Source organism: Sphaerodactylus townsendi, linkage group LG05, assembly GCF_021028975.2.
Source record: "Sphaerodactylus townsendi isolate TG3544 linkage group LG05, MPM_Stown_v2.3, whole genome shotgun sequence".
NCBI classification, from domain to species: Eukaryota; Metazoa; Chordata; class Lepidosauria; order Squamata; family Sphaerodactylidae; genus Sphaerodactylus; species Sphaerodactylus townsendi.
Genome location: NC_059429.1, coordinates 99,725,973 through 99,738,721, shown reverse-complemented (window position 1 = coordinate 99,738,721; position 12,749 = coordinate 99,725,973). Strand labels below are relative to the sequence as shown.

General features: G+C 42.0%; 1 protein-coding gene across 1 annotated transcript in view; it reads left to right on the top strand.

The window, feature by feature from the left end:
• The window catches only part of LOC125433935 (fer-1-like protein 4), a 78,988-nt gene that overhangs the window by 39,491 nt on the left and 26,748 nt on the right, over positions 1 to 12,749 (top strand). The window contains 9 exon segments of the mRNA XM_048498882.1: positions 322 to 505; positions 3,210 to 3,334; positions 3,966 to 4,100; positions 5,500 to 5,673; positions 6,221 to 6,337; positions 7,802 to 7,963; positions 8,829 to 8,997; positions 9,694 to 9,863; positions 12,187 to 12,318. Of these exon segments, the coding sequence (XP_048354839.1) occupies positions 322 to 505; positions 3,210 to 3,334; positions 3,966 to 4,100; positions 5,500 to 5,673; positions 6,221 to 6,337; positions 7,802 to 7,963; positions 8,829 to 8,997; positions 9,694 to 9,863; positions 12,187 to 12,318 (1,368 nt within the window).

The window sequence follows — 12,749 nt, the reverse complement described above, 5'->3', positions numbered from 1 at the left end:
TCATTTGCTACTTAGTATTTGAAACCATACATCTCTCCATTTCAGACATAATAAATGTGGGGAACTAGCTTAGCCTGTGTTTTACCCCTGGGGTTAGTGCATTATTGTCTTAGAAATTAGGAATTGGCTTGCAGAATTCTGGGTTGCTTTACAAGTGCTGGTTTCACCACCTTCACTCTTTCACCTGTAGACTTTTGCATGGTATCCTTGTCAGCCTTGTAGTGAGGGCAGCTTAAACCAAGATTGTCAGGAGATCTTTGTTCCTATGTCACAAGTCTCCATGAGTTGACACAAACTAAAAATGCTGTTTTGGGCTTAAAGGTTCCAGGGTCACGCACTGGAGAAATCCTTGCAAAACTGGAAATCTACATGTGGCTTGGGGTAACTAAATATGTCAAGAACAGCACTGCAGATCTACCTGAGGAGTTCAAACCAATTTATGAAAAGGCACAGCCTTCTACAAGGATTCCAGCTTACCTCCCACCTAGTCAGCTCAACAGAGATGGTAAGCATGTATGTATGGCTCCTTGTTGAGGCCCGGTGTGTTTGGACTTTCAGAAACAAGATTTCACATCTTCAGACCAACATGAAATGGAGAGTTTTAGCAGTAACGTAGTGCCCATGGGGTGGGGGTGCGACGCCCCAGGCGGAGCATCGGAGGGTGTGTGTCTGGGCTGTCAAGGGGGCATGGTGTGGCATTCCAGGGGAGGTTCTGGGGCAGGGCGGGGGCGGGCAATGCTGTGGCAGGGCGCAGAGCGTGCGCCTCGGGTGCAGTTTCCCCTCACTCCGCCTCTGAGTTTTAGTGCCTCTGATTCCATGCACAGGAAGAGTTGCACTATTGCCATGACCTTTCTTCATCCCAGCATGCCTTCTTTCCTGCTTGTCCAGCATTAGATGGATGTCGTTGGGATTTTAGGCTGTTCTGGAATCAAAGAATGGATCTGTAATAAATAATGTACTCCTATTCAAATTAAACATGGTCTTGGTGTCCGAGTTAATGAATGTTTGGAGGCTGACTGTATATGCATAGCAGGTCTTCTGGCCATTTCTGGCTGAGCCCTGGAGTTATTTGCCAATGTGGAGTTTGGAGTTTGGATTTATACCCTGTTTTTCACAAACATAAAGAATCTCAAAGTGAATTACAAACTCCTTCCTCTCCCCACAACAGAAACCTTGTGAAGTCAGTCTGGCTGAGAGAGTTCTGAGATAATTGTGACTTGCCCAAGGTCACCCAGAAGGCTTCAAGTATAAAAGTGAGGAAACAAACCTGGTTCACCAGATTAGAGTCTGCCATTCATGTGGAGGAGTGGGGTATCAAACCCGGTTCTCCAGATTAGAGTTCACTGCTTTTAATTACTACACCACACTGGTATTTTTAACCTGCCTTTCTTCCAAGGAGCTCAGGATCTCCATGGTATCCTCACAATAACTCTGAGATGTAAATTAGACTGAGAGAGTACTGGCCAAAGATTGTTCAGCACGTTTTATGGCAAGCAGGGTTTTGAACCGAGGTCTCTATGGTCCTTGTCCAACCACTATACCACGTTGGCTGTGGATGATGATGATGATGATGATGATGATGATGATGATGATGATGGTAGATTTCACAGCTGCCAGATCTTTAGCTGGTTGCTGGTCTTCATTACAATTCAAGCCTCACCCAGAGGCCTAGGAAGTTGTAATGTATCGGCGTAGTATTTGTGCGGATCTGAGCAGGGCTGCCTTCTGAATTTGACAGATGTTAATTTTGTCAATTCGAAGATGTTTCAATTGCTGCCCTAGTGTTTTTGGGATGGGCTCCCAGTGTGCCGATTACCACTGGGACGACCTCAGCTTGTTTGTGCCATAGATGCTGAAGCTCGATTTTCAAATCATGGTATCTAGTGACCTTCTCATGTTCTTTTTCAATGACCCTGCTGTCACCAGGGACTGCTATGTCGATGATGGTCACTTTCTTGTCCTCGATCACGATGATGTCTGGTGTATTGTGTTTCAACACTTTGTCCATTGGGATTCGAAAGTCCCCCAGGATTTTGACCTTCTCATTTTCCATTACTTTCTCTGGACAATGTTCCTACCAGTTCTTAGCTGTTCTTATGTCGTAAGTCTTGCATAAATTCCAGTGGATCATCTTGGCCACTGAGTTGTGTCTCTGTTTGTACTCAGTCTGGACAATCTTTTTGCAGCAGCTGAGGACATGAACTACAGTTTAATCAGCTTCTTTGCACAATCTGCATTTTGCATCATCTGAGGATTTTTCAATTTTGGCCTTGATCGAATTTGTTCTAATGGCTTGCTCTTGAGCGGCTAAAATCTTCACTTCAATCAATGCCTGTTCTTGACTTCTTGTAATCGATCCAGACCATATGCAAATTTGTTCTTCGATTCTTGCAGTTCTCCATTATCATTTTGTCTATCAGGAGTTGATCTTTTGTACCCCTGCTCCTTCTTTTGTTCCCTTTTTCGCCACTGGCAGGATGCTATTTGCTTCCAAGTAGTGCATGATGTTATCTGCTATTATGCCAGTGAGCAGTTTGAGTATCGTGGGTAAACATGTTATTGGCCTGTAGTAGTAGTAGTAGTAGTAATTGATTAATTGATTAATTGATTAATTGATTAATTGATTAATTAATTACACTTGTATACCGCCCTCCCCCCGGAAGGCTCAGGTGTGTGCAGGCTTTCCTATTTCCCAACATCAAATGCTCAGACAGGGTTTGTGGATAAGGCTAGCTCAACTGAAGAAACAGTCAAAACAGATGAATTGGGATTCTGTTAGAATTGTGACTGGATTTTCCTGGCATTAAAAAAATTAAATTACAGCTGTGCACAGCTCTGGCAGAGGCTACGTAGGGAACAGAGAAGAGGCTTACTTCTTTCCTCTTTGCATTATTTTGCAAATTGAAACCAGGCATTCCAAATATTTTTTGGCCTTTTGAAAAACACAAGAAAAGACAGGCACCCATCTTTTTTTTCTTTAAGAGACCCAAAACAACATGAAGAGTCCTCTGTTTCAGTTCTGTGAAACCACTGAAGTGGTTGAAGGGTTTTAAATAATTGCATTTTAAATAAAAGTGCATTTTAACAATTCTGCACTCTTGTTACTTTAGTTCAATATTAATTGTTGCTAGAAATCTGTTCATATTGTACATGCACTGTTATCTTGTGGTTTGACCTTTGACACTAATTGACATCTCACTTTTTAAAAGACTTCAGTTACTTTCAGTTGCGAGCCCATTTATATCAAGCTCGGGGGATTCTCCCAGCCGATGAAAATGGCCTTTCTGATCCATTTGCAAGAGTGGTGTTTTCAACTCAGTGCCAGACTACAAGTGTAAGTATACCTTGCATAGAATTGTGAACAAACACAATGTGAATTGGCTGCTACCTGGATGTGATGTGCTATAACTGATGAAATATGTTGCCTGTAGGGAATATCATTACAGCAGGCTGGCTGCCTCATTCTACACTGATTGAAGCTTCTGACCTGTCTTGAAAGATTTTGTTTAAGGTGTTTTAGTGAGTGAAGCTCTTCATCTGTTTATGTGTTTGCCTCCTTCTCTCTGTGATTGGCTATGGTTTTTGAGTGGCAGCTGCAAGCACCTCTGAGCGTGCCTGATGTCCCACATTCTGATTGGCTGTTTTTGAGTGGCAACTTGAATGAACGTCAGGAAGGGAGATTAGGTAGATGGGCAAGGAAAAAAAACAGTCCTGCTCCCAGTTGGTTTTTGCAGAATAGCAGGCACAAGTAGGATCACACTGGGGTTTTTTAAAAAAAAGAACCTCCAAACTGGCAATTTTTGAAAATCCTGGGTTAAGGTAAATATCGTGGGGCAATACTGGGGCAGGCCCGCATTAGCACCGGGAACCATGTAAAATCCTTGACTGCACAGGGGTATTTTTCTTGTTTACCCCGGGATATTTTGACCATGCGGAAACGGCCACTCTGTTTTCTGTGCATTCAGATCTTGGAAGAGACATTGAGCCCAATGTGGAATGAATTACTTCTATTTGATCAACTAATTATTGATGGAAAGAAAGAGGACTTGAAGACAGAGACTCCGATTGCTGTTGTCAATATCTTTGATCACAATAAATTTGTAAGTTAGAAACTACTTAGCAAATTTCTGTGGTTACAACTGATGAAAAGTTATCACGCTAATTGCAATTTGGTAGATGGGGAAATTAGGCTTTGGCTATAAATAAATCAGCCAATTTGTGTGGTTACAACTGATGGAATGTTTCTTCAGGTATCCTACTCAAATGACAGCTTCATTTTTCCACAAATGACCCCCAACTTACCTGGGCTGTGCTTGGGGCCCAGAGTCAGGAGCAGAAGGCTGTCCTGCCATCTCTGCACTAACAGCATGGGGCCCAGCGGGTTGGGTGGTGTCATGGTTGGTATCTGGCTGGCAAGGAGGGGAGGGCAGACCTGATGTGCAGTGGTGGTGCTCTGGTCTGTTCTGCCCTGCTTACTTAGCTGGATGGCCATGGGGCCTCACCACCTTGGCATGCAAGCCCTCCGTCACACCTTATCCTTCATATTTGGGTTGTTACAAATCGCTTTTTGGTTTGTTACTATTCATCTTTGTCTTAGCTTGACTGGTGGTTTGGGCACTGGAACAGATCCACTGTGAACCTCCCCCCATTTTGGGGACTACCTTAGCTTGGGAAGGAACCATTCAGCAGCATGCCAGCTCAAGGGCTGCTGGCTGGTGCTCACTACCAGGTGGCAAGGGAATCATGCAGCAGCTTGTGTCCATATGGGATCCCAGTGCTTGCCATTCTATGCAGGCTGGGGTTGGGTGGACAGGGTTATATCCAGCAGCAGGCAGTTTGTGTGATGTTGGATCTATCCTTATGCTGTGCCAGTGCTCCTGCAGCTATATTCAATAATGTTGTGGCCTATTTTTCCCAGTCTAGTTGTATGGAGTTCTTTCAACTCATATCAGAAGGTATTTGTCAGTAAATCAGCAGCCTTCCTGTAGCAGATGTGAAAGGTGAAAGTTCAGAGATTTTACACTAAAGATCATCTTCTTTGCATACAGAAAGTCCCAGGTTGAATCCCCAGCATCTCCCACTGAAAAGAACCGGTAACAGCTGATATGAATGACCCATACCTGAGATCTTGGAGGACCTGGCCTTGGCCTTAATGTCTCTCATGTTTGGGTAGGAATTTGGGAATGCAGACTGGATAGCTAAAGTAATGGGAAGGCTGGAGTTGGCTAGTATTAGGTATCCAGTTTTCATATATTTTGCATGAGGTTTCAAAGTACTAGGCAAGACTGTGAGACAACAGAGGCAGAGAGCTAGTCGCTAATTGTTGGGATACTGTTAGGGTTGCTAAAGTCAGCATGAAATGTCCATCTATGACTTGTGCATCTATGGACTAGATGGCATGTATGGCCCCTTCCAATTCTGTGATTCTCTGACCTTGATGGATAAGTTGCATCTTAAAATAATGTTTTGGATTGAGTGTCTGTTCTGTCTTCTCCCTAGGGCTCCCCAGAATTCCTTGGCCGAGCTTTTGCTGCTCCACTGGTGAAGCTGGTAGATGAGCCTTACAGAAAACCTGAACTCCAATTTTTTGATATTTACAAAGGGCATAGAGCAGCTGGGGAATTGATTGCTGTATTTGAGCTGATCGAATTGGATTATAGTGGCTATTTGGAGGTAAGCAGAATTTGATAATACAGATCAGGTACATGGCTGATAGGTTGGCTATGACTCATTTGCTTTTGGATGTTAGGATGTTAGGATGCTTTAGGATGTTAGGATGTATTCATGACATTTATCATAACCAACGTACTTGCTTTTGTCATGTTTCACTGGCGGACAGGTTCTCAATACTCTGTTGAGCAGGGCTGGACTTTGATGGAGAATTTTGATCAGGGCTTTGCGATGAACCAGGACTCAGATTGCAATTTTTGCAATCCCCATGTTCAAGCCTAGAAATATGTGAAGTCAATTAATAAATGAGTGCCTCTGAGCATGTACCCTCCCTCACTAGTGAATAATCACAGCTAGAACTCATACAGCCAATACTATGGGAAAGGATTTCTGGATCATAAGTTCTGAACCCCAGGAGGATGAAATATGATACCTTTGATTGTTCTTTTTTAAAAAATAAGCATTGATTATGATTGTGATTAATGGATAAACTTGGCTGTGGAACAAATTATTATATATCTGTGTGACCTGACTGCTTTCTTTTGCCCAGCCATCAGTGCCCCATGATGTTGAGCCTAAGGAGTTAGAATATCTAGGGGATCCTCGTTCTGGACGATTCATTATCCCTGAGGGAATCCGACCAGTTCTTAAGGAGTTTCGCATAGAGGTAAAATGATTCGTTCTTCTTTATTAAAAGTTTTCTAGTGAATAATTTCTTTTTAACTTAATATCTGTTTGTGTTCAAGTGGATTGGTGGGATAGAAATGTCGTCTCATTACTGGGTGTCAGTATCGGCTTTTGTCAACTTCCTTGTTCACAAATCATGGTTAATGGGTTGCAAGATCTAAAGCAAAATCTCCACATTTGCTTCTGATTGTTCTCATGCATCTGTTGTGAAATGACACCTTATCCCATAGGTAATTTCAGTGAAAACATGACAAGTTTGAAGGTGAAATGTTCAGTTTGCATTCTATTAATGCTTGAAGGCTAGTTTACTAGCCTTTTCAATTGTTCAAAGTTTGCAAAATGGGTTGTTCTAACCTTCTTTCACCCTGTCTGTCAGGTTGGTTAGGCTATCAAAGAGTGACTGGCTCAAGGCCACTCTCTCCCACAGCACAGTAGGAATTTGAACCAGGGTCTCCCAGATCCTTGTCTACCACCAAGCTGGCTGTTTCTGCACTCTATGGCTTTAATTACAAGTAAAACTATACTGGCCTTTACATTATTGATGTCTCATTGTGGTCATTCTGTCCCATATTCAAAGTCTAATTTGGCCCATGCTTTGCAAGGGAAAATCCCCGTGTTCTTAATATGAAGAAGGATAGATTATTTATAGTTTCATCAGGACCAGAGTTATACCCTTCTAAGATACTTGACTTCAATGTGCTTGGAATGAAGAGTTATACCCTTCTAAGATGACTTCAATGTGCTTGGAATGAAGAGTTATACCCTTCTAAGATGACTTCAGTGTGCTTGGAAGGAAGAGTTATACCCTTCTTGACTTCAATGTACTGCTTCAGAAGGCAATTTTACTTACCAGAGCAATTAAACTGACATATTTCTAAAAGCCTCCCGTGGTAGCAAGAGATAAAATGTTTTTATTTCTGTTGGGAACGGTGGAATAAGACTGGAAATGAGAACTCCTTGTGACTTAAGTCCAGTGACTTAAGATCTGGAACAGCTGTGTAAATACCACATCCCCATGGTAATACGGAAACACCATGGGTTCATTTTATGGTACCATCCTTGTAGTTGGCATGACAGGATAATGCAAAATTTAGGAAGACCTAGATAAATTGGCCTTTTCTGAAACATTTTTTCACTTTAAATTTCCCATTTTATTCCTTGCTTTCCCTGTCTGATAGAAATCAGTGGGCACACTGGGTTGTGGAGACAGGACAGAATATGTTGGGATTAGGATTGGTAATTCATGATCTCTTTCTGGAACTTCAGGTTCAATAGTTAAGAAGTCTATTAGGCACACAATGCCATCAGATTTAAAATCTGAAACAGGATCATTGACGGTGGATCAAAGCACAGTAATTTAAGTTCCAAACAGCAGAGGACAACAATGAGAAAGTGTTTCTGTATGTTCTCAGAGTGCGGAATTATATTGCTTCCTATTTCTTAGATCTTGTTTTGGGGGCTGAGAGACTTGAAGCGTGTGAACTTGTTCGAAGTTGACCAACCACAGGTGATCATTGAATGTGCTGGGAAGAAAGTGGAATCAGAAGTGATAACATCTTTCAAAGAGAATCCAAATTTCACTGAACTTGTCAAATTTGTTGATGTGGTAAGTACATACTAGAGGAGGGATATGAGGGACAGATAATGTTATTGGTAACTTCCCCCCACATACTCAGCAGAATAAATTGAAGCAAAATATGGAACTGACTGGCAGCAACTTGTTTTGTTCTCACTGAATTAGGTCCAGTTGGAAATTGTCCTTCCTGCTTCTTCTGTCAGCAGAGCTACTTGATAGAAGAGGAAGGAGGGAATGACTTTGCTACTTTCCCTGTCTTCACTGCAGCTCACTGACCAGAATTGCTAGAACTCCTTACATCTCCTATGACTCTGGGAATCTATTTCCTGTGGTTAAAAATAGTGCTGGGGGAGGGAAAGTGGGGATAATCTGCAATCCTTATGTGAACAGACTGCTGGATCCAGCCAGTGGTGGAATCAAAAAATTGGTGGTGGGATTCAAATAGTGGCGCCGCTGCACACATGCACCTCCAGTCCCTATTGGGCAGGGAGGTTGCTTTAGTAACCCCTTCTCGGCACTCAGAAAAAATTAGTAACCACTTCTAGAGAAGTGGTGAGAACTGGTTGGATCCCACCTCTGGATCCAGCCCATTATACTTTTTAATTTGATTTCTGAAATCCCCTCTGTCCTCTTCTGTTGAAGAATCTTGAGGCTTCCCTATTACTGACAGAAATGATTGAATTAATTGCTCGACCATCTGCAACCATTCCACAATTCAAAATGACTGGGAGGGTTTAGAGGAGAGGTATGAACCTCTACTATTATACTTTTGGAGCACCCCATAATGAATAGTCTGTTGCCTTTAAAAGCTTAATTTGCAATGAACCGGGTAAGCTCTGAACTGCTACAGTCTTCTACAATTTAATTTGCCACTCTTTATTGGTCTCTTTCACAGGAGCTCCCAGAGCAGGTATATTTGCACCCACCCCTCAGTATTTTTGTGGTGGAGAAGAGGGCTTTTGGACGCACAGTCATGGTGGGAACTCACATAGTATCACATATTATGAAATTTGCTCCTAAAGAGCTAGATGAATTTGAAGAGGAAACAGACACCCCACCCAAAAGTGAGTCTTTAATGTCTGAAATATTTTGGGTGAAGTGGTATAATATGACTGTCATGATGGTAGAAGCATTCTATTCATTAGCATCAGGATATGGAACTTGCACCTAATATTAGACCACAGCTGCTCCACTGTCTATTACCATATCCAACTTCTTATCACCATTTTGTCAAGAATCACCAGAGTTGCAGGAGGTCAATGAGGCCAATATGGAAAGTATTAAGACCAGTTATACCCAGGAAGCATACTATGAAAGAAAGAATGGCTTGGATCCATGAAAGAATGGCCACAGATGGATTTTCACATCTGCTGCAGCTCAAAATGCATTCTGTAATGCTTCTCTTTGGAGCCCCCTATGGAAAAGATCAGAAAGTCACATTCTGCAGCCAGTAATCCTTCTGGTTGATCTGAGGCAATATGGAATAATACAAACATTCGAAGAAAGAAAGTCATGTGGGCAACCTGGATTTTGATATTTCCTTAATTTGCAAAATTAATATCAGAGCCATTCACTTGAAGGATTATAGGTATCATGCGGACATACAGAAATTACAGATTTTGAGATGGGTCTGGCCATATTATTATAATCTAACATTCTCTACCAGCTAATTAAAAAGTAATAAAATTGAGCAGTAAAGTGGATACAGTATGTCAAACACAAAATTCTTCCTGGTATACATGATCTATATTCTATTTTAGTGCGGAAAGCCTCAGCTCGACCTAACATCACTAAAACAGTGCGGAACCTTGGTGCAGCGGCTGGAAATACTGTGCTAAACATTGGTGCAGCGGCTGGACAGACAGTAATAAGTATGGGCACAGTTGCTGGTGACCTAGGTAGCAAAGTAAATCCCCTTAAGCTTGTAAAGGTAAGTATAGGGAAAATACAAAGGTACATCAATTCTGCTATTGGAGAAGAAATCTGCGGTAGTGAATCTAAATACATTCTGTAGAAAGTAGTTTTCCTCAGAGTTGGACCATCCAAAAGTTTAGTATGCTTTTTCATTAATAGACTTTAGTGAGCATAGAGGAGGGGGTATAATGTAAAATGGAGGGTATTAAAAATGAATGAGATCAGTCTCTATACAAAAGAATAAATGGACATAAATCTGACATTAAAAACACAATGCTCAAAAACCAGTGGGAGAACATTTTAATCTTCCAGGTCATTCCATTACTGACCTCAGGGTGATAGTCCTCAAACAAAGAAACTTCAGGGGGAAATTACAATTTGAGATTGTCAATGAACTCAGGTTCTACAAGTTCAGACCCCCCCCCCCCCCGCCCATCTGCTGGCTGAATAGGAACATAGGATTCTTATCTCACTAGAGGTGATAATTTTCTGCCCCCAAGCATTTTCCTTCTGCTCTAATCATGCTAATGACAATATGTATTGTACCACTGCATTCTTTACAACACCCCTTTCACCTTCTGATTGGGATAAAAGGGACTCAGAGATCTCCAGTTCAACTCTACTCTTGTCTGATGAAGGGAGCTTTAACTCTCGAAACCTTATTCCCTGAAAATCTTGTTGTTCTCTAAGATACTACAGGACTCAAATCTAACCTTTTAATCAGAACTCTTTTGAAAATTTTCTTAGGGCATGTGGGCAAAGAGTTTTATGGCACCTGAGGGACAATGCTGGTTAAGGATCCCCCCCCCCCCACATTTCCTATACTCCTCCAACAATTTGGAGTGTACTATTTAAGGAACTCATAAAGTAGCTGGAGTCAAAAGTGAGCACTGAAGTAGTCAAATTTGGATATGACCATCAAATTGTTCAGAATAACGAAAACTAATATAGGCAGTAAAGAGCTCCCAAAAGAATTCTCCAAGCTGACTGAATAGTTAACAAGATGGCATATGAAATTCGTGAGTAAATATAAAGTGATACATGGATGAAATCTGAACGGTGCCTTTTTAGGGGAAGAAATCTTGTGATGTTGTAGATAGTTGAATGAGAATGTCAGCTACGTATCTAGCAGCACTGAAAATGCCCTCTACGGCAGTGAATAAGCCCGCTGCTGGCCACCTGGTAGGAGATTTGGGGGAGGGAGCAGGCAGTAAGAGCCCTATATGCTTGGAGGGACTGAGAGCATGGCCCTTTAAGATAACCAAAGATAATGGGGCTGAGGGGGTGGAGGCCCAGATAGAAAGTCTTGTTATTTTCCCAGGTTCAGTCCCAGCACAGGGAGGAGTGAAGGTGCTCAGGGATGTCCTGCCCTGAGATCTTTTAAAAGAAGGAAGGGCTAGGGAAGAAGGGCCAGATCATGACTCCCATGATGCTCTGAAGGAGGCAAGTGGGGTGAGGTAGAGAAGGAGCAGGGTAAAATGGAGCCCACTCCTCTCTATAAGCTGAGGCTGATCATAGACTTGGCCAGCGAAAAGCGGATACCAGAGGGCACAACAATCCTGGGCTCTGACTTGGTGGGAAATGGTTTCAAACAAAGCTATAAAATGGCTATAAAACTGTAAAAAAGCTATAAAATGGCTGCCACAGCTTACTTGCAGTTACACAATGAAGATCTTTGTGCTGGGTGGCAGTTACAGCCAAAGCAACGTTTGCATAGCCACTCAAGTCTCTAATGACCAATCAGAAGCCCAACCTGGCTTTTTAAATACTCGCTGAGCGCTAGGAAAAGTCACTGGGTCCCACATTGGAGTCTTAGAGTTTGAAACGATACGAAAGTTCAGTCAAAATGATAAAAGCACCTTCCCTATGAATGGGAGTGAATGTTTGGGACTTTTAGTTTCGAAAAAGATGGCTAAGGGAAAAGTGGGCATGATAGAGCTTATAAAATTACCACTGGTGGAGATGGAGAAAGAGATCTCCTCCCATTTACAATCCTGAAATGAAAACTGCTTGGCGGTGGATTCAGACCAGAAAAAGCCACTTCATAATTAACAAGGAACTGCCACAAGGTGTGATGATGCTCACTGGTTTAGATAGTTTAACAGAGAGATTAGACAAATACAAGATGTGAAGGATAGGTTTATCAATGTTTATTAACCACAATATTAAATGGAACTTCTATATTGTGAGGTAGTATGCCTCTGAATGCCACTCATGGAATGATGAAAAGTGGAGTGGGGTACTGCTGGATAAAAGGCCCTGAGGTTTAATCCCACCAGGCTTTTCTTATTTTTACATGTGTCCTTGGTAGGTTGACTTTCTCTGTTCTGTATTCTTAGGCACCTCTGAAAAAAATTCCTATTGATAAACTGATGCCAACAAAGGAAGAATTTGAGGAGGAAAAGCCTGAAATGGAGGAACTGGATTGGTGGTCTAAATACTATGAATCATTAAAGGAAATGAATAATCTGGTAATAAATTGCTAGCTCCACTATAGTATACCCTATTTCACTGCATTTACATTGTGATATATGGGGCTGTGAATAGGGCTGCCTGCTCTGGGCTAGAAAATACCTGGAGGTTTTGGGAGCAGATCCTGAGGAGGTGGGGTTTGAAGAGGGGAGAGACTTCAATAGGGTATCATACAATAGAGTCCATCTGCCAAAGTAGCCTTTTTCTCTAGCTGAACTGATCTCTGTCACCTGGAGATTAGTTGTAATAGTGGGAGATCTTCAGCTATCAAGTTCAATAACAACAACAACAACAACAACAATGGACAAGAATGTGAGCATCATCGACATAGCAGTCCCTGGTGACAGTAGAGTCATTGAAAAAGAACACAAGAAGGTCACTAGATACCACGATTTGAAAATCAAGCTTCAGCGTCTATGGCACAAACCAG